This window comes from Gavialis gangeticus, unplaced genomic scaffold, assembly GCF_001723915.1.
Source record: "Gavialis gangeticus isolate Ggan-Ray unplaced genomic scaffold, GavGan_comp1, whole genome shotgun sequence".
Taxonomy (NCBI): Eukaryota; Metazoa; Chordata; order Crocodylia; family Gavialidae; genus Gavialis; species Gavialis gangeticus.
This window is the reverse complement of record NW_017729025.1, coordinates 99,811,217-99,833,215: the sequence shown is the minus strand read 5'-3', so window position 1 is coordinate 99,833,215 and position 21,999 is coordinate 99,811,217. Positions and strand designations below refer to the sequence as shown.

The 21,999-nt window shown below is 49.8% G+C and overlaps 1 protein-coding gene across 2 annotated transcripts; it reads right to left on the bottom strand.

The window, feature by feature from the left end:
• Positions 1 to 7,041: 7,041 nt before the first annotated feature.
• On the bottom strand, positions 7,042 to 21,999 carry CHST1 (carbohydrate sulfotransferase 1). Of its 2 annotated transcripts, none has more exons than XM_019519336.1 (2): positions 21,959 to 21,999; positions 7,042 to 8,999 (listed from the first exon to the last, which is right to left on the bottom strand). In XM_019519336.1, the coding sequence occupies exon 2, from the start codon at positions 8,953 to 8,955 to the stop codon at positions 7,696 to 7,698; it is 1,260 nt and encodes a 419-aa protein (XP_019374881.1). In that variant the 5' UTR covers positions 8,956 to 8,999; positions 21,959 to 21,999; the 3' UTR covers positions 7,042 to 7,695. The 2 variants fall into 2 exon arrangements, with proteins under 2 accessions (XP_019374881.1, XP_019374880.1); XM_019519335.1 differs by lacking the exon at positions 21,959 to 21,999 and adding an exon at positions 12,582 to 13,981 and having other exon boundaries at positions 7,042 to 12,266.

Below are 21,999 nucleotides of genomic sequence, written 5' to 3'. Positions count from 1 at the left end.
ACTGTGTCCTAGCATTGAGAGCGCACATGCTCCTGATGGTCCTTTCATTTTAATTTAGTTGAATTCAGCCTCAGTTGGGGAAGCAGTCTCTGTAATAGTCCAGTTCCTTGGCTCTGAGAGATTCTTAGGGATTTGCCTTCAGGCCGGGGAGGGGGAATCTGCCATGAAGAAAATCCCAAGAATATGAAGGTGATATACCATAAATAGGGAAAGGCTCCCTCCTCCCCTGCTGGCAAAATCAAGGGGACAACTGAGATCCTTTGTTAATAGGCCACAGTCCTCAGGTTGGCTCTCCCAGCCATGCACTCAGGCTAAATGTGTCCTTTAAAGATGGAACCCTCAGCCCCAACCAGAAGTCCTGGTGATGCCACACAAGCACGTTGTATACTTCATGCCATAAAACCTTGGGGCAGATTTCCTTGTTCAGGGGTGGCTGTGATGGAGGAGCAAATCTGTTTGCTATTTGAGAGTGGAGGAAGGGAGAACATAGGTCACCTTAGTGCATGGTGGGGAATGACTGGCACTAATGTGGTGTTATTACAGAGATGCCAGGCCCCTGTAATTTCATAGCAAAAGGCAGCACTGCCAGGCTATGGAGTGCTGCTTCCATCATAAGGAGGCAGTAATGTTCTTCTCACTGGGAAGACAAGCTTAGTTCCCATGCAAGTAAGTTCAGCCCCACTGGAGTTTTCGCCTGTGTGCATGTACAGCAGGGTCACTTTGACTCTAAGCCTGACTCATGCTACCACTGCTCAGATATTGTTCTACACTGTGGTGAAGCATGTTCCTCCATCTTGTCTGAGTACTGCAGTGAGCCATAGCGAGTGGCATAGATGTCACTTTTGCCAGGGCTTAACAGCTCAAGGGCGACTCCCTACACTGCACTGGCACCATTGTGAGCCCACCAATTTGCTTTAGAAAGTGATTTCCCTATGCGAGTGCACTCAAATGGGTGATCCTGTTGCTAACAACTCCTGTAATCCACTGCTTGTGGAGCTCCAGCCTGCCCCAGGTAAATAAGCATGTTGCTTTGAAGAAAAGTCACCCTGAGCTCTTTAGCTCAGAAAAAGCCCAGAAACTCATATTAAGCCTGGAGTTGCCTCTCCGTCCTGAACCCACCACAAAGTGCTCCAGGAATCGCACAATCTCTTATGCGCATGCACACGCACATGCACACACACACATACATGTCCCCTGGAAGCCCTAGAATTAATGGGATGAAGAAGACCCCAGGTTCCAGCATTAATTTTGCCTTTCCTGGCTTCTGTCAGGTTGTTAACCTAGATTGTTAGAGGTTGGGTGTATAGAAAAATGAAGCAGTGTTTGTGCTGTATTTTATAAATATGCCTATATGTTAGTGTGCATATCTGTAATCTGCCAGTCCACAGGCATGTTCTCAGCCAGGTAAATGCAACTGTGCCACTGCAGCAGAGGAGTTTATATATTCACCATTGGCACTTCTAGCATATAGGTTTTTATATAGGGACACTGTCAAAATAAAAATCATGTTGTGGAAGACAGTTTTTCCCAAGTTGCCTAACCATTTAGTTTATTAAAACCAAAAGAATGTATAAAAAAATCTCCTTTTCTCCCATCTGTGCTGTTTGTTCTCATTTTTGCCTTTTATTTTGAAGAATGAAGCCAACCTAGTTTGTTCTCGCTTTCTGTTCCTAGTCTGTTCCACTTCATGGTTTTCTGCAGTTGTGATAGTGGTGGGCTTGGGTCTCTGATGTCAGGGAATATTTAAATACAGGGGCAAGAAACCTTTTCACTGACTTTTTTTTTCTTGTACTCATGAACCTTTTTCAATTTTGACTTTTTCTGAAAACCACTTTTTGGCCTTATTTGAGTTGACCAGGTTCCTTCATTAGCCAAGCTGAGTTTCGTGGTCTCTCTCCATCACCCTTGCTGGGAAATGGACCCTGCTATTTGCAGTGGCAAAGAATTTGCTGATCGTTGCAGTATGTAGCTCTTTGTAGAATGAAAATGGCTTAACCTGCTGCTTTGTTTTTAAAGAGGAAACTGCTTTGCTGGTGTTTTTTCTGCCGGCCTGACTGACACAGACATGTTAGGTTTGTCTCTGAAGACAGCAACTTCAGAGAGATCAGACTTCAATCTGTGCATCTGTACCCTGCTGGAATATTCTTCAGCAATCGGCAAGGCCCTGGGAAGTTTTACTCAGCTCTTCCCATCTACCAAGCAGTCTGTGCACCCTCATTCATCACCCCTCCCTGGGTGGATCTTGATTTTTATCTTGTTCTTCTAAATCCTGCCCTGACCCTGCAGCTAATAAATATCCATCATTAGCTAAGTTGTCAACATCTCTCTCCTGTTTGATACATTTGCTGGGCAAAGTAGATGAATGGCCATCTGGTGCCTCCCAAACCATAGGTCAGGAGGAGACAGATAACATAGAGACTTCCCTTCTCCAGTTTCCACAAAGGGACTGATGGAGAGCAGATCAGGAAATGTTATCTGAACTCTCACACCCACCAGCCCCTTGCTGTCAGTTCTCCTTGGGAATGGAAGGACTTTGTACTACCAGCTCCTTGTCAAGACCCCATTTCCCAGAACCACACATGGAATAGTAGAGCACAAGGGGGTGAACAAAATGAAAGCATTTATTGAGCCCATTTGTTCTTAGTACCACTACATTGACACTAGGGGCCCCTTGTCACATTAGGGGCTCCTTTCAAGACCTTTCCCTGAGTTCTTCTTTCCTGTCTTCACCATCCTTATGTAACTTTTTCATCAGATGAAGACTAAATGGAAGAAAACTCTTGATCAGCTCAGGAATGGCCCTTGTGTGATAGCTTCAGAAGGAGAGAATAGGGGTGAAGAAATTCTCAGGATTTCTGTTCTGGCAGCCCAGCTTATGTAGAGCTTGTAGCCTGTAGCAGCAAGTGGGGAGTATGCAAGAAAGAACAGTGGATGAGCTCTCTGTAAACATGGCTTGGATCAAGTACCCAAGCCTCTTCACCATTACCAGGCTGTACATAAACTTGAAAAATGGAAACACCATCTGGGAAATGTCTAGGGCCCCTTTAAAGTACTGATCCTGGTCCATCGAACAAGACAGTGCTGCTGTAGTTGACACCTGCTAGTAGGGAATGGTGGAGCAGGAAGCATGGAGGGCAAAGGGATAATGGAGCTAATGCAACTGGGCAGGAAGATACTGGGGAGCATCCTAAGCTGAGACACAGCTGAGGCTCTTCTCAGTGGGGTTCAGAAGGCACCTCCCTTGCATTGAACATCCATTTTTCATGACAATTTGTAACATTGCCTAGATGAGCCAACGCTGGCCATCACACACTGTATTTGCACCAATTATATCACACTGGTATTAGCCTCTAAATCAGCAATGAGCTGTCTCCTGTCTGCCCCTCCATGCAAAACCCCTGTCAAACTAAAGCAAAGAGCTTGTTAGCATTTCCAGTCAAAGGGCGATGGTCAGGTTGATGTAAGGGAGCTTCTTGACAGTCCATTTTTTTGTGTAGACATTGTAACCTAGAAGTGCTGACTTCTCTGCTCTGTGCAAAGCATTTTCTGCTGGTGAAGAGAACAGCACTGGAAAATGTGGGGGGGCCTGAACCCCTAGTTCAGGGAGAAACCCTAGCAATTCTTCATCCTTCCTCGTCCACTCTTCCTGCCTTAATATCTTCTCCACCTCATTCTTTTTCTTCTTTCATTTTCCCTTCCTCCCCAGGTGAAACTCTCATTAGGAAGTCATCCTGGTGGCTCTGAAAGCGGGGAAATGAGAGTATGACCTCATTTCCTCTGTTCTGACTGTTTTTCTGGTGAGGGAAAGAGGACAAAGCCCAGGGAGTGTTTCCTCAGTTGCGATCCATTCCAGTTAGTTTGCTATAAAAAAAAATCTCTGAGTGTATTTTCTCTGTATTCCCTCTCTAAAATGCTCCTCATGTCATGGGTCATATATGTGTCTCTGTCATCCCAACGCAGTTCATATTAAACACAGGATGTATGCAAATGTGGAAATGAGGGGAGGATGGGGTGCCCACCTTTCTTCTCCATGTATTTCGTTGAGAAGCTCTCTGCCCTCTAAACACAGCAGCTCGAAGGCAATCCACCCACTCTACACAACTCTTCAAGCCCCCAGCCCAGGGCTCCTAGTGGCATTAGAGATGGTGCAGTAAGCTTAGGAGGATACTTCTGGTTTTTTGTCATTTCAATGTAAGCAGGTTGTTTCCGGGTTTAGAGTTTTTTGTTTTGCAGTGTGTTTCTGGCAATATTCTGCATCTCTGTATTTTAAGTACAGTAAAATTTGAGGATAAAACCCTCTGTTGTGTGAGTCCTTGGCTCTGGGGAGTAAGGAGAAGGGGGATAGAACAAAATACTGTTAAAAGGAGGCAGAATAATTCAGTGGAAAATCAGATGTCACTGCCAGGCCTCACCAAGCCCATTCCAGTCAGGGCTGCATCTCTGTCCATGCTTATACTAAGACATGGTTTTCAAGTTGCCGGATGCATCGCTGTGCTCCTAACAAAGGGCAAACTGGCCAACTGCCCTTCTCTGCTCCTTTTGATCTCCTTCCACCCATGTGAAAGTTAGCAAGTTCCATTGTGGCCCATGCCAACCTGGGCACTGCCATCACCATGGTTTTCTTATAGCCATAGGGTTGTGCTCTCCTCTCTACTTGAGAGCAGCCCTCCAACTGTTGGAAGCCAGGCAATGGAGCCATTCGGTAATTGTCTGTTGCGCCATAGGGAGCATAGCCTGAACAGCACTGTAGTAATTCAGCCTATTGTGCTTATGCTCAGGTTTGAGTTTGTGATGAAGAGGCACTGAATCCAGCACAAATGGGCAGTGAATTTGCTGAAGTTACTGGTCTGCTCAGTGCTGGGACTGGTGTGTCTCTGGCTCAGTGCCCCATCTTGCACCTGCCACCATGTTTCACACTAAGATGCAGTCCCAGCTCCATAAAAGAAATGAAATTGGGATGATTTCAAGTGACACTAGAGCAGGATGCAAACACAGCCATGGTAGGGGAACTGACAGCATTAGATATGGCTGAACTAGCAAGGTTGTGATAAGCAAGGGGCAGACTAAAGCTTCAGAAAAATGTAAAATGAGCTTTAGAAGGAGAATGAAGGGAGAAGAATAACAGGCTGGCTCCAGCAGGGACCTAAGCTCCTTGGCTAGCTGTGGCTTCCCCCATTTATCATTTCTCTGCCCTGCATAAAATACATCAGTCCAGACAATAAAAGCAGTTGCTAACGAGGCCATTACCAGGTAACGTTCAGAGTGAAATGCTCAATCTGAAAGCGGCAACAAAAGAATCCATTTACTTCAGTAAGTAGTAATGGGCCAATCAAGCCATTTATTTACTTTCAAATAGCATCTTCTAAAGGCAGGCTGCCATTTTCCTGCCAACTGCTGCTTTGGAGAATAACGTGTTTATTAGTGATGCACTTGGCCCAGAACACCTCTGTAGTCCAACACTGGGTGTGCTGCCTTGCCTCTGTGGGTGCTCAGCATGTCATCTGCTAGGGTTGGGGTGACCAACGTGCATCTTATGGGCTTGGTGGAACATGAGGTTCCCTTATCTTTTGCAGGGAGGTTCAGCCTGTGGAGATAGTACATCCCAGGGCATCGGCATCCCATGCTGGGGTCTGAGAGCAGTTGCAATCTCTGGGCTGCCAGCAGAGCTATGGTAGCGATTGCTGCAGGTGTTTCCATTCGGTCTCACTGAGGCACTCACTGCAGCTAACACAGATGATTTATAAGGTGCTTCTCCTGTCCCTGCAAACACCAAGGAGCGACCACTAGACTCATCTTTCTGTTGACCTTTTATGGCCACTTCCAGTTAAAATAGTTTTCTATTTCTCAAGTGAGGCCAGTTTGCAAAATGCCATGAGCAAGATGAGCTCAGACTCTTGTGGCAGATGCTCCTGCACTTCCAGAGGTCTTTAAAGGACAGTTTAACTGAGAATCATGCAGCCTCCCACACACCTCCCTTCTCTTTAACCCCTGTCCTCCTCTTGGCTTTTGTAAGTGCAGCAAGCAGGCAGTTTCTGCTAGCTCTCCAGCTGTTTTTGTACACAGTCATTACAGCTCCCCAGTTCAAATCCACTTCCTATTGAATTCAGTCATAAACCAAATGGAAGGCATATCCCCTAAGATACACCTCCCCCTTCTGCCAAGAGAACCCTGTTCCCTGGAGGCCATCTTCCACTGGAGCTCTTCTTCAGGTGGGTCCCTGCCTGCTCTCTGGAGAGGAATGAGGGAGCTCTAACCTGGGAGCCACAAAATCTGGTTTCAGGATCTTTGTTCTTCTCTTGACCTGCTGGATGAATCACTTTGGTGCTTTGTGTCCCTGTTTCCTCAAACACCCTTTATCTGTCTTATTTCAACTACAGGTTCTCCAGGACGCGGCGTCTCTTGCTCTGCATTAGTGAAATGCCAAGCGCAGTGAAGCATTGATCCCAGCTGGGACTCCCCAACCTACTGTTAGACAAATTATTACTGCTAGTATTTTTACCTAGACTCACTAACACTTGCTGGCCAGCAGTGAGGGAGTCAGATCCAAGAGTCTAAAAAGAGTATCTCCAGTGCCTTGGCCAGATGTCCTGCTGATTGGATTGATACTTGGGCTAGCACCTTCCCACAGTGCAGTAGCCAGGCTGCTGGCCTCTCCTAGTGGGCCTCTTGTTAGTGCTCATGCCAGGAGCCTCCCAGCCAGTAGACAACATAGGATTATTGCTGTTGTAACTGAACTAGCTGCATTTTCACATGCTTTGCAGCCAGCAATGAATTCTGAATTTCCATGCCTTCCCCCAGCTCTGAATGACTCTCCAGGACCAGACCAGGCCTCCCTCAGCCTGCATGCCTAGCACTTCTTTATGCGTCTCCTGCCATCATTCCTCCAGTCCAGCCCTACATTTCAGAGGGGACACTGTATGCCACCCTACCAGAGCTATTGTGGATCAACCCCTCTCTATCAGTGCCATGAAATCTTAATCATGTTTCTGTCCATCTCCTGTTGCCTCTGAGGAGCTCCTCCAGTCCAAGTTCACCTCCAAGTCAGTTTTATTGCACTCTTTTATTTACAGAAGACACAGAAATAAAGCATTAATTTTGTTTCTTTTTGCCAAACCGCCCAATCAACTTCTTTTGGCTCAAAGAAATATCACAGATGTTACCAAACAACCATGGATCAACGTTCGACTGACTGCCCAGCCCAATAACATGACTTAAACAAACAGACATATCAAAACGAGATCAAAAACGAGGTTATTCCACATTCAGCTAAAAGTATAACCTGCTTATAATCGGGAGGCAAGGGGAATTATTCTTGAAGTGACAACACCATTCATAAATTATACATATATATAGATTTATCTCTTACATTGTAAAAGTAAACAGTGCAAAAGTACAGTACCCCAGGTACCCTTCGGTTTGGAAAGCTTGAAGGATGTTTTTATACATTGTGTGTGTGTTTTGTAAACATTGTTACCCATCCACAGTTTTAGCTCTTGCTCTGAGACCCAATTCCTTTGCGTCCAAAGCGCATTGGTGAGAGGTGACAGCCTCTTCACTGTAACTCCATTGAGATTCCCATTCAAGATTTAGTGCAAATTTTGGAGAGAAAAAGGGGGTTTGGGTGGGGAACAAATTAAAATAAAATAAGGCAACAGTTAGATATTAAAAATAGAGCACAAGCCCCCAATGGCTGTGTTACGAGAAGGGCAGGAAGTCCCTGTCTTCCACAAGGCTGATGGAAAGGTTTTTCAGCTCTTCCTCTGACCCCGCCATTTTGTAACCGAGCTGCGCTAGCACCTGCTGGCAGGCGTTCTGCGTAAACTCCACAATCTCGTAGGAGAGGCGGAACCGCCATTTCTCTGCTGTTGCTGCTGAATTTCGGACGGTCCCATACTTGTGTTTGGCTGAGGACCTGTCTCCTCGCGTGTTGTTCTGTATCCATCTCTCGACGTTGCTGTCCATGGGGATGCCCAGGAAGTCGTAAATCTCCTCAGTCTTTTTCATAGGGTTTCGGGCCAGGTCTTCATATCTCACTAGCATGTACTTTCCTTTGAGCCAAGGGGGCCTGTTTAGCCCTGTGGAAACAGAGTTCAGGAAGTCTTCGCAGACTGTGGTGAGCTGAGTCACATCCAGGTTGTACGGCTTCCTGCCGGTGCCATCCCAGATCCTCCACAGCCTGTAGGTGTCCCGAAAGGTCTCGCTCCTGGATGCCAAGATACCCCTGGGATCTCTCACCAACTGTATGACCTTCAGGTTTAGTCTAGGGTCCTCCACCAAGGCCCTGAGGTCACTGACCTCTGGCACCCGCACTGTTTTGATGGCCACATGCCCGTGCTCTTTGCAAGACTCTGTGGCCAATGTCAGGTTCAAGGTGCCACATTTTTTCACACAGTCCCCTTCCTCCAGGTGGAGGTCGATGGGCCCCAGAGATTCACAAACCGGAGGAGAGCACAGGGCCTTGCTGGCCCCTCTGCGAAAGAGCCGGTCTGTCGTGTGGTTCACTGGTTGGGGTTTGATGTAGTTCTCCAGGAAGTAGAGGTCACAGTCATAAAGGCTCCTCAGCAGGTCTCTGCTGGCACCCAGCATGACCCGCCTGTCAGTGGTGCTCTTGCTCTGTGTCAGCTTTGGGATCAGGGTGTACTGGACATGGTAAAGGGGCTCGAATAAATAGAAGACATCAAAGTGCTGGTTAAACAGCTGTCCAACAAAAGAAGAGCCACTCCTGGTGGTGGCCAGGATAAGGACGTGTGTCTTCCTGGAGAGGTTGTAAGTGAAGGTGGGGCTTTCGTCACATAGCCTGTCGGCTGAATCAGTCTCCTGGCTCAGGCTGCAGTTCACTGGGTTGGGGATAGGACAGCTGTGGAAGGATTTGGCAGTGAAAGTTCGGATAGCTGTGTACTGGATAGCAATGGATGCCAAAGCTAGTAGGAGGACAGCCTTCCAGGAACATTGCATGGCTGGTCACCTTCATGGAGCTTCTTCTCAGGTTGTCTTAGTAGCTGCAACACAGAAAAGAGGTTAGCAGTAGAGAAGGGAACTTTGCCCATGATGACCCTAGTATTCCTTGTCCTGAATGTAATTGGTTTTAGTCAGGATGGTCCAGAAAATATGCAAGAAGCAAGGGATAAAACAATGGCTTGTGTTTAATTCCATATGTAAAAGAAACTTAGATCAGGAGGGCTGAAAATTAGAAGTGAAGAGAAGTTATCAGCAGCAACGGCAAAGCAGGAGAAGTTTAGTTGAACAGATGACCTAATTATATAAAAGAACAAAACCATTCAGAAGGGAAAGGAGCATTAGTACCTATGGAGTACAGAGAGCTTAGAAAGAAGAGACATCTATGTTTAGTCTATGGTGTTACGAATTTTGTCCCTGGGCCCACTGTCTGAAGGCATTTTGTAGTTTTCCTTTGAGTATAAGGACTATGAGGTCAGAAATGGTGTAATTCTTCTGTGAGAAGATTTCTTTTACATAAGAAGTTTTATATTTATTTTCTTTGAAAAATGGAGTTACACAGAAGCCAATGTTTTATCTGACATGCGGCATAGGCCATTTCTTTCTTTCCCAGACCTGAGAAAGGGCACTTTGTACCAAAAGCTTGTCTAACATCTCTCCTGACTGTACGGCTGGTTCAATAAAAGATATCACTAAAAACCCTTGTACTGAATGGGTGCTGGACCGTGAAATGACAGTCCAGATAAGACAGTGAGTGGTTGAGTAAAGTCAATATTCATCATAGCTGCCTGGGTTAGTGATATGGTCTCATACTGCACATCTCCCAACCCCACACCAACCCAGGAAGCTGGATCCTTCCTGGAGGATAGCAATGCGAAAAGTGTGTGACTTGCAACTCGCTCCATGCCTTGCACTCAACACAGACCAGAAAAGGAGGTGGGTCCAAGTGCCCCTGACCCACACTGTGTATAAGCCTCTGTACAGAGACAGTTCAGGAAAGTTCACAGCAACTGCACAAACTCATGGAGTCCGATAAGCGTTGACTGTGAGCTTTGCCAGGTCTGTGAGTCACTTGTCACCCCATCAATCATTCCCTTTCACTTGAGCACCCAGTCCCCAGCAAAAGTGGCAAGAATGGGTTGAGAGAGCCTGCCAAGTAAAGCCTGGAGACACAGAGAGCCCTGCCAGCTGGCAGTGCAGTGAGATGACCAGTCAGGCCAGTGAGTGCCTGCTTAGAGTAAGAGAGATTGCAGCTCCCTCCTTTCCCTGTCTCAGAGTTGCAATAGTCCCCCTTGCAGCACCACAGCCCAAGCTGGGTTAGGAAACTTGAGTCACAACATGCAGCCCAGTTTCCAAGGACTTCAAGCACCTGGATATGCCTGAAACTTGAGGTACATATGAGCAGGTGCACATATCTGGAGCCTCCTCTTTGCAGAGGGACAACATCATAGACTGAACATGAGGCACTTTGCTATTAGGTCGCAGAGGTCTCACAGCTGAGCTTTACCTACCATTACCAATGGCAGCCTCATCCCAGAGAGATCAGCTCATAGAAATGGTTAGAAAATGGATCAAGGCTAATCTAGGTATTAAAGTAGGTGACATCTACATAGCTGTGGGCTCCAGTACAGACTTGTTAAAAAGGGATATTCACCAGGAAGGCATGTGGGAGGGAGACGGGGAAAGGGATGTTTATTTTCCTACTCCTAAGGCCAGTGCCCTAAATACAGCAAACAACAACACTGACAGCCTGTGCATCCTGGAGACCACGGACGTTCCCACACTGCCGTCTCCCCACCACCGCTTCCCAAACGCTGAGCTTTGGGAGCCAGGATCAGAGACAATCAGCAATTTGTTCCAACACCCTCAGCACTCCAGTGCTGAACTGAATTGAATTAAAAATGAATGTTCACAACAGCAGCTCTTAGAAAGACTTGTCACTCCTTCGCTGCCTGCAGTCATGGACTTGGGTCTCTTCCTGGAAATAGATCCCAACAGGAGTCTGGCCCTGTGTGGATTAGATCACAGGGAATGCAGCAACATTTGAATGAAGGGGGGAGCAGGAGGCTTTCAGCCTTTGGAGAAGCCACGTGTTCATGACCCCAAAATATTGGGAGACAGAATGAGAACCAACCTCACCGTAGCTCTGAAATTCTGTGCAGCCATTTGAAAGTGGGGGCATCACTACACTGTCATGGCAGGAGCTTTCTAGGTGGACTTCCTCCATACTACAGCAGCTTTCTCTTCTAGGCTGTCCTGAATATGTCTTCTGGAGAAGCTTATGTCAGAGGCAGGCTGGACAGCAAGAGGTGCGATGCATCTAGAGATAAACTTTACATTTGCAGAGGAAAGCCTAGAAAATCTGGTCGGTGAGAACTGGAGGCAGGATGCCCTGGAATCAGGTACCAAAGACAGGGCAGGAACAAAGTGCCAGGAAGGGACAGGATGGAACAAGGGCCATCCCAGAAAGAAGCAGGAAGTTAAGCAAAGGGGAGACATAAAAAGTCTAAAGCAGCAAAATCCTCTTCCCAAGAAGGTGTGGTGTCTGGGTGCCTTGCAATGTCCCAAGTGATGGTGCCTCTTAATGCTGGAGGGAATTTAAAAGCAATTAAAATAGCTATTGAGTAATTCAATATTTTAATGAGCTGTGTAGTATAGGCCCTTTTCTTCCCTGCCTGTGGGCTCACCCTGTGCAAGACTCTACTGCACACTGACATGTCTGGGTTACTCAGCACCTTTCACTCCAGGTCTCATGAAAAACATAACTCTGGGCACTCAATTCCCATGTTGCTCTGTGATTGGTGTGGGGGGCACCCCTGTCCAGCAGCTGCAACAGTTCTCCTATATGCCACCATCTCCTGTGGGCAGCTTGTCATGAAGGGTCCAAGCAGCAGGTTGCTTTTTTGCTGCCTGCAGGATACTGTGCTCATCTGTTTGCTGGCAGAGCAGGTAAAGTGAAGACAGCTGTGATGCAACTGATCCTTCTTGTGAGTGTCTGTGAACCCGGCTCACATGCCTGTGGGGGAGGGGGATCTGGTCTCCACATGCACAGGTGGGAGAGGGCAGAGCAAGAGGCTGCTGTATGTGAGAGGCACCACAACACAGCCTTTGGGTTATTTTTTTCCATAGATTAAGGCCTCTATAGGTGGCCATGTATGTTGAGGTGCAACCATGCATAAGCATTTGGACATGGGTCTTTGTGTCCATGGCTGCCAAGTGCAGGCATGCCCTGTCCTACCTGTCATGCAGTCAGTTTCTCCATCTTCCCTATCGGGGGAACTTTGCCTGCCCCTACCCCTGGGTACAGTAACCTTGCCCTTGCTCCCTGGTCTAAATGGAACGGCCTCCCCTGAGCCCAGCTGAATCCTTGGATCCTGCCCACAAGGGCTGTTCTGGATCCAGGGTTTGATGTTACATATGGCTCCAGTGTGTCTTTGCATATGCTTGTGAACACACACATGAGCAGCATTTCTTTGTACACCTCTGGCTTCCCTGATTAGATTCTGAGATCAGGTATAGGCAATTAGAAAGGAAAAGTAGATACCTCTCCTCCTTCTCCAGCTTTTGTCTCAGGCCAGTCTGACATCCAATAGCAAGCTAATATGAGTGACCCTAACAGCAGTGACCTAACCATTCCCCCCACCTGGGATTAGCAGTGAAGCTTAGAGAGTCTCCATCTTGATCCTTTTCTCAGCATCTTTTCCTGCAAGATCTCTTTTTCTCCCAGTCTTATGCATACACTTAAGCACAAGCAAAGACCTGGACCTCTCTGCATTTGTCCTAGATCTCCAGGAGTGTATGCATCTCTTCATGTTCACATGTGTCTCTGCAAGCTTTCAGCCACAGCTGTGCATGTAAGCTTTGTATACTACCTTGCTGCCCTTGCATGTGTGCAGGTAGATCAGCAGTATAACATTGCAATGATGGCTTCTGGAGGAGAACCATAAGCAGACAAGCCTGTAGACATGTATGTGTGTGTACATACATGTGTATGTCAGTACTGATCTATCCACGTGTTTGCATAACCATCAGTGAAAGGCCACAGGAACTCAGGGTCTAGTAAGAATGATGACAACAAACTTCAGGCAATGCCAATTTAATGTAGCCAGATATCTTCCTATCACTACACCACATTCCTGTGTTCCTGGGGAACTTTCCCTCAGCCACTTCCTCTGTTTCTTCTGTCCCACATGCTTGCACTATGATGCCTACTAACAACTGAGACCTCCTTGAATTAATCGAGTGCTCTCCCCATGCAGAGCATGGAGGCCCATTTCATAACCACCTCCCTTCTGCACACCAGTCACTAAGACCCAAGACAATTTGCTTCTCCAGCGTGAGTGAGAAGAGCAGCAAAGGGAAGAGTGTAGGAGGCGGTTTCCGGAGCTGTAACCACCTCAGCTCAACAGAGCCTTCTCAGGGAGCTGGATTGATCAGGGCAGCTTTAGTATGCAGGGCCTGTTCAACCACAAAGCCTCTGTGGCTTTAGCATATTAAAATTCCTGACAGGCCTGGAAACACACAAAGTTCCTGGTGCTTTTCCCCTGGAGAGGTTCCTGTGGTTGGCAGTGTGTGGCACGCTCGTCACTGTGCTATGCTTGGCTCTCAGGAAAGGCTGTGAGTGTCACTAGTTAGTGACACAGGGACCAGGGAGGGCTATTTTCCTAGGCCTGGAGGCCAGTTTGAAACCTCCAGTGTTTTTATTTACCCATTACTGCTGATCCCATGAGGACACATGAGTCCCAGGCAGTTTTCCTGGGTGTTGCAAGACTTGGGGTCTTTCACAGCCAGGCTGAACCCAGCTCAGACTGACCAAATGCTTTTTCCCTCCAGTGGCTCTTCAGTAGCCCCTGGGAGAGAGGAGCTGGTAGGTTACAGTTCAGCTTGCAGTGGGCATGTGTCAGCATCCCAGACCCTAGTTCTGCAGTCACCCCATCTGTGACAATGTGAGTAGAGAAGTCAAAGACTGAGTGGAACCTGGGACATGAGCATCTTTCCCTCACTCTGAAGTGATCCCCTCTGTGGCCTGGCTGAGACCCACTGAACTCAGCCTGAAACTAAGCAAGAGGATTGGGTCAGAACTGGCACCTTTTGTTAGCAATAAATTTATACCAAAGCTTTATCTAAGTAAAGGGTTTTATTTTTCTCTTGGGCTCTTGCCTGCCAGCAACATGCTGGGCACCTAAGTGACAAGGGGATACAGAGTATGGCTATACACACTGGCCCACTTTCTATATGCCAGCCTTGCCATTTCAGTAAAAGGGACAGCGATCACTCTCCAGGACCTGGCACCAGCACATCTATTATCTATTCTAGATGCCCCACAGCTTCTCTCACACTTCTTTTTCTCCCACCCTTTTTCTAGGATCCCCCTTGTGTCTTTTTCTTGCTCCCTACAAAGCGTCTTATCAAAGCCTACTGGTTGTCCCCCTTCCCACATATATACACCCATTGCTCAGTTCTGATCCCTGAGGCTCCCTGTTCACAACTAGGAGCTGCAGAGGGACAATTCCACTTCACGTTCGGCCCTGTGGAAAAGTGTGTGCATGTGTCTTTGTGCACGCACTCCCTCTCCACCATCCCACGCAAATGGCTTCTGTGTCAAACAGCTGTAGGGAGCTGCAGTTTTCTAGATGTAATTTCAAGCAGAGAACTTGCTCTCCTGCCCTCTCGTGGCTGCCAGCCACTCTGCAGCCTCATGAAAGGCTCAGAACTTACTTCTCTTGCTCCTAGCGTTGGACTGGGACAGGTGTGGCTCATGGAAAGCGAGGGACGTACAGTGTTGGCTACAGCCAGACAGAATGAGGCCAGGGATTAGGTAAGATTCCTGGTCCTAGTTTCTGCCAAGGAGTCTGTAATGCCTGGCAGCACACTCTGCTGCTCCATTTCTGGGTTCTTGACACAGCCCCGCTGACTCCCCCTCACTCCTGACCCACAACCTCTCCAACCCCTCCCTGTTTCAAGTGAGACTGAAAGCCTCAGTCTTGGGTCTGCCTCTCTCCTACCTGCTCTGTACGCCTGTCCTGGAAGCTGTCACCCCCTTCCCCTCTGCCTAGTGCAGGCTGAAAGGAGCTGCTGGGAGAGATGTCCTGACACCCAGATGCCTGGTTTAAAGGACAGGCAACATGAAGCACTTTTTCCTCTTTGCCTATGCTGGTGCCCTCCTGCCTCCCAGAAGCAGTGCTTGTGCCACAGCTTCTCCTAACAGGCCAAACTAGTGGGAGGCAACTCTCTGCCAGCACTGAGTTCAGTGCAGTTTCCGCTCAACCGTGGAGGCAGAGAAAAGTCGGCCACGGGCAGTTCAGTGTAGCTGTCACCAGCTGTGCAGCTGAAAGGCCTGGGCTCTAACTGATACTGGGGGTCCCTTCAGCAGGGACTCCTCATCTAGCAGTCATCATCTAAGGACTTTCATGGGCTTCCCAGCTCTCCTGGTAAAGGGATCCACCACCTGACTCTGCATTTCTTGCTTAACCACAGCAAGTGGCAGGAAGGCCAATAACCTCTGGAGGCAGCCAAGCGAATCTGTACTGCAGCTGCTCCAGGAACAGAGGCAGGATAGCAGGCAGCGACTGAGGAAAGGCGGGCATTGACCAGGCTCAGCTAAGGACTCTTCCCCTCCTCAAACAGCTTGGTCAGCCTCAGATTGAGATCTCTCCTGGCCCCACAACATGGCTATTTAAGCTGTCTGCATTAGAGGAGTTGCTGACAAGAGTGGGTGTCATTTCCTCTCAGGCTTTTCATTGCTGCCTTTAGCCCAGACAGAGTGGTTACAGTCAGGCTGATGTAACCAATTTCTCTAATGGGGGGAGGTGTACACACATGCCACTGAGCCACGCTTTCCTCAAATGAATACGTGCATATGCATGCATTATGGCTGGAATTTCAGGAGGACTTAAGCCCTCGCCCCTAGAGCCAGATTTTCAAATTGCTTGGCTCTTATTTGGGCACCAAAATCCAAAAGAGGTCAGCCTACAAAACCCTGCCCTCATTGAAAACCTGCCTAATCACGTCGCGATGGGAACTGGTGGAAGCCAGCCTCTTCAGACTTGTTCTATGTTTATTGCCTGAACAGAGGCTGAGCTTCTTGGAAAGTCATGCCTCAGCTGAGGGTTGAGAGAACTAGAAAACCCAGCCTGGATCTCTGTTGGATACCTGGCCCCACACATGTCCCTGCACTAGGCTTTTTGGTCCAGTCTCTACACTAGGTTGTCTTACAGTTGCTACCACCAGATCAACTCTACCCACAGTGGGCACGGCTACACAAGACACTTCAAGCACAGTAGACTAATTCTACCGCGCATTAGCATGGCAAGCAAAACCTGTGCTAATGTGCTAATGCACAGTAGAATTAGTCTACTGCACATCAGCATCACCAAAAAAGTGTGTGCTACAGCAATTGCGCAGTAGCACCAATTACAGCACATTAAGGTTCAGGTACTAAAATGAATGTTCAGTAATTATGGCGCATTAATGAACATGTATATGTACCCAGTGACAGCTCTAATACAGGCTATGGAAAGCAGCTGCCAGTACCAGCACCCTGTATCCTCTGGGCCTGCTCTGGACAGAGTGAGGTGGCACAGTGATACACATTAGCAGTACCACTGGTGACAAATGTCTAGTGGCCAAAGCCATTGCCAAGGGCAAACGCTTGCCCAGTCCTGGGAGTCCAGGCTGTAACCACATCTGTCCACTGTGGGCTCTCCAGCCCTGAAATACGCAGCTTTCCTGGATTTCCAGGGGCCCACACCCCTACCTCCCACCCCACCTGATTCCTCTGAAGTGACATGTGGCTGCCCCCCTGCTCTTCTCACTCTGTCTCAACACCAGTCTCTTTCCAATGGAGGGAATGGGTTTGCTTTGGAACTGGCTGGTACTGGAGGAAGGTTTCCACAGGTTAGGCAGAGATCAAGGTCCCCCCTGTGGCAGCAGAAAACTGGAGAGGGGACTACAGAGCCCTCATTAGCTGAGCCTGCCCTACCCCACACCCCTCCCCCACTCGGCTTACTATAAATTAGTCTCCATGCATCTAGAAGCTCTGGGCATGTGGCAAGCCTGAAGACTGCCTTGACCCAATATGCCAGGCAGGGAATGAGTGACCTTGCAGCTCCCTTCCCCAGCAGGAGGTCCTGAGCCCTCCCCTCCCTTGTTCTCCTTGCTGTATGGTCCTAATCCTCTGATCTTCATCACTACTGTCAGGGTGAGCCTGAGCACTTCCTTGGCCTCCATTTCACAGCTGTCACCAGGCTTAAGCTGCCCATGAGCACATTGGGCACATGCTGCCTCCAGAACACAGTGTGCCAGCCAGTGAAATGGCTCCAACCATTGCAGGAGCCACCTGGCACTGGGACATGAGCACTGCCAATCTCAGAAGCAGCTGCCCAGAGGGAAGGCAGATCCACCAGCCCTTCCCCACCCATGCTCCCATGCTGCATAAGACAGTGCTTCAGGGCAGCGAAGACATCCTAGCAGAAGGCAGGCTTGGGTGCACAAATGCCTAGCCTCATCTCCCACAGCCAGCAGAGCTGCTCCTGCTGACAGGGCAAGGCAGCCCAGGAGCATCACAGGGCTGAGAACCATGAATTAACCTTGGCAGTACTGGTGAGTCACCCTCAGACAGAGAAGCAAGTGCGGCTGGACACAGCAAAGCGAAGGCCTCCAAGGGAGTCTCTGTGCTGGGGACCCTTACTACTGGGCTTCTCCTAACAGGTTTGATGGGACTGACCTGCTTTAAGACCTCTGTAACAGGAGCACCGAGCTCTCTGCTGGGATCATGGCTGGTCCAAGGAGTGAAGCAAGTTGGACTTAATCAGTGGGAAACTCAGGATGCTGCAGTGGTCAGGATCAGTGATCCAGCAGTGGATAGCCTCCCTTCTGAACCAGGGCTGGGCTCAACAGCTCAGCATGCCCCTGGCAGTGTCATCAAATCTCTTGTAGTCACTGAACTCTAAAACAGTGGTGCTCACCCTTTCTGAGGTAGGGGCTAGATGAGTGTGACACAGACCGTCCACACGCCAGATCTGGAACATGGGGCCAGGTGCGCAGGCCGGTTCTGGGGCACAGACTGACCCCATGCACCAGATCCAGCCCAGAGCAAACTTCATGTGCTGGGGATGGGGCCATTTGCTGGGTCCAGTCCCACATGCTGGGTCTGGCTGTAGACTGGTCCCAGGCACCAGTCCAATCCAGCATGTGAAGCCATGTCATCCAGCCCGTGGAGTGCCCCGTGGGCCTAAAAATTCAGCCACAAGAGAGCGGTGGCAGCATAATTGCTGAGGCTCCCAGAACCATAGCAATGAATGCTTCCACCACTCCTTGATGCCAAATTGCCAGATCCAAGGGAAGCCCCCCGGGTCTAATGACTCAGCTCCGGCCAGCCATCCTTCGAGCACCACTGTTCTAGACCGGGGGGGGGCCAACCTGTGGCATGCAGCAGATCAGGGAGGGGAGAGGCATTTTAGAAGCATACAGGGCAGAAAGCAGATTAACAGATTAGCTAGGGGAAGGGGATCCTAGTGGCACTCGGGGAGGTACGTGGCTAAGTTGTGACACACCTGCTGAAAAAGTTGGCCCCCACTGTTCTACCCATGTCCCTCTTCCTCTCCCTGCACCCCCTCCATCCTTGCAATGTCCTGCTCCTCCCCAGAAGTGGCTGCATCTGACACACATGAAGTACTTTCTCTCTCTCTGAACTATATAGTGTTCTGTATCCCTTCAGGGTGGCAAGTGCTGTTCCTACTGCTGGGTAGGAATTACAGAGCTCCTTTTAATGATTAAGCTTCCTCCTTGCTTCCTCTTCCTTGGTCTGTCTCTGTCCCCCTTCTCCTTCTCCTCTCAATAAAGTTCAGGCTCTTGGCACAGACAGCCAGATATGGGTGGGCCAGACTCCCTCACCAGCTCCAGACTTGCACCACAGGAAATTCTCCAGTGCCTTATTGTGGTCCCTGGGATACTGGTAACAATAGACCTATGAGAGAAGTGGGAAACCAGCTGACAGGGCAAGGGGTGAGGAGTCAGGGACAGGAGGTTATGTGGTTAGGACAAAGCCAGAGGCAACAGAGGTGCCAGATCACATCAGGCACAACTTAGCCAAGACCTGAAGGAAAAGGCAGCAACCTCAAAGAAGCTGCTGCCTCCTGCTGCTGCTGCTGCTGCAGCGTAGGGAAGGAGCAAAGCAGAAGCCCCTTGGACCTGTCTGGGGAAGCCCTGAGCCTCTCCCCTGCAGCCAGGCTGGCTGGGGGCTGGCTCCTGTCTGCCTCTGTGCACTCCCCTAACTAAACATACCCTCTGCCCCTAAAACTGATTACAGTGAACAAGCCTGTTTCCATGGAAACCATACAGTGACTCAGGACTTTGGGACCAGCTCTAAACCTGCTGGTGAATATGAAATGCTCAGGGAGATTCAGAGTCCAGGAGCCTGGGCATGAAAAATGGATCAGCAGATGGACCGAGGGGCTCACACCCACATACGCACAGGCATGCACCAAGGATGCTCGGCCATATCCAACCCACTTTGGGAGTCGTGCGTCAAACTCCCTCCCCTGACAAGAGCTTTACTGCAGCACTGGGGAGTCATTGCTGCAGCGTGTTTATCGGGGTCACATACACACCCAAAAATACCCAGCTTCCCCCACCCCCCAGCTCTCATCTGCACCTAGGCACAGGTGAAATGCCCACACACACCAACCATGACACAGAAGTTTCAATTGCTTTAAACTCTTACCAAATCTTATCCCCGCTGCCCTGCCTCTTGCCTTCCAAAGAATAATCCTTCATTAATGCTTTCTTTGCCACCACACCTTCCATCCACAGAGTCCCAAGTGCTAGCCAAAACTGGGTTTTATTATTACTACCCTTCTCTTTGCAGAGAGGGGAAAATGCAGCACAGCAAGCTGAACAGTGGCTCCTTGCAGGGTGCTGTAGCTAACAGCCCAGCCAGACTCTTACTTATCAGCACTGCTGCTTTAGGAGTTCCCAGCCCAGACACAGAAATTAAGTTGTAGGATTGCACGACAAACCCCAATGGGGACCAGTTGGTTCCAGCTCTGCTGCTTTTTGGCCCCCCTCTGACTGAAACAAGACTTTGTTTCTTAAAACCAAATGCAGAGGCCATTCAGGCAAGGGAGATGGGGTCCCTTGACAGGATTTAATGATGTGCGTTAGACTCGGCCACAGTGGCTTAGTCACGTTTGAACCTGTGTAAATCCATTGAGCTATTAGGGCATGATGCAGCCTACATAGGACGGAGCTGTTAGCATCTCCCTCTGCAGGCTGTGGTTCATGCTGCTCTACGGAAGGAGGGAGGGGGCGAAAACTGAGGAAAAACATCATTAAAATAATAGTAAGGTGCTGTGTCCTCCTATTCCTTATTGACAGCAGACACCCACCTCTGGGCACTGCAGGGAACTCCCAAACACATATAGGATCTGCACCAGTTATCACACCTAGCAACACAGAAAAGCCTGTCAAGACTGACATAGGGCCAGGACAGGTTCCTACTTTGCCCTGCAATATCATTCCCTCTTCTGGAGCAGCTATATCCCTACATGACTAAACAATCATGGGTTCATGTCCCAGCAGTATGAGCATACTCTTTACCTTCCTGAAAGAGTAAAGCAAGCACCATACCGTTCCCTTGGTTTGGGCCCTTCAGATGGGATCTGAAAAACCAAGCTCCAGCCTGTCCTGGAGCAAGGTGGCTCTGCAGCTGTGTCCTTGCCCCAAACCCTCCTACTTCTATGTAGCATATCTCCCACCCACCTCCCTGCCCCTTCTCCCCTAGAGATGGCTCCATTTCAGTGGGGTGGTAGCAGCCTTTGCAGGGAAAGGTGCTATCAAACCAGCCAGCAGGGCTATGAGCTCCTCTGCTTGCTCATCCTTCTAGTGCACTGGGTGGTTTCCCACCATGAGCTTTTAAAGCCACATTTCATTTTGGGAGCTTGGCACCAGCTTTCTGAGCTAATGAATCACTGGCAACTAACCCCAGCCCAAACCAGCCCAAATGGTTTACTGTCCCAACCATCAACCTGGGCCTGTTTACCCCTCTTCCTCTGTGCAGAAGCTGCCTTCAAGTACGGAGCAACCTGGCTATGCCTAGTACAGTTTCTCCCAGCCTCCATGTTCCTCCAAACTGTCCTTCAGCCCCTCGTACCCCTTTGCATCCCCTCAGCTCCCCTAAAAATAATGGGCTAGGAGGCTCTTGTCCCTCTGAAAGCTCACTGTCACCTTCCTCAACCAAACCCCTCTTGGCAGTGCACTGTTTGTTGACTACTTCTGCCGCCCAGACCTTGAAGCACACAGCTTTCCTGGGGGGACTCTCCATGCTGAAATGTGCTTCCATTTCCATTCAGGTGGATGCTGGCAAGAGCTCCTCTCCACCCCTCTACCAAGATGCCCACTGGCACTCAGCTACCTCAGGTCTCTCAGCCCAGAAGGACGCCGATCAACACCCAGCCCAACTCCGCGAGCGGACCAGACCCAGAGGGCTCCTCGCGGGCTCCGGCCGGTGTGTGGGGAACGTTTCGGGGGTTCCAGGCGACGCTCGCGAAACGAAGCAAGTTTTCGCCCATTCTTGTGCCCAGCGCACGGTTTGGACAAGGGGGACGCGAAGCCCGCGTGCCACGGCCTCCCCGCCGTCAGGGCTGGGGTGGACGTGCCAAGGCTGGTGCCACTCCCGGGCGGTTCCTGAGGCCGACGCCCGAGAGGGGCCGCGCCGCGCCCGGAGGGCTGGGCACCGGGAACGGTCCAGCCTTGGCACCAAAGGGGCCGGAAAGTTGTGCCTGGGGAGAGGGCCCAAGGGCAGGCCGTGGGGGGCGGAAGAGCTGGCAGAGGACGCAGGGGGGCCTCTCCCCTCGGCCCTGCCCGGGCACAGCCCAGCCCAGCCTGCTGCAGGGGCACGGCCCCGTGCGGGAAACGGGCTGCCAGGCGGGCACGAAGCCCTGGAGCCCGGCGCTGCCCCAGTGGGAGCCTGCCCCCGCCCCCGCGCCCGGCCCCGCTCCGGTACCTGGCGGGATCCCCCCGCGTGTCAGGGGGCGCGGGCGGCCG

What these genes read in the sequence shown, in the direction of transcription:
- CHST1 (XM_019519336.1), bottom strand. Translation starts at nt 8,955, where the DNA reads ATGCAATGTTCCTGGAAGGCTGTCCTCCTACTAGCTTTGGCATCCATT.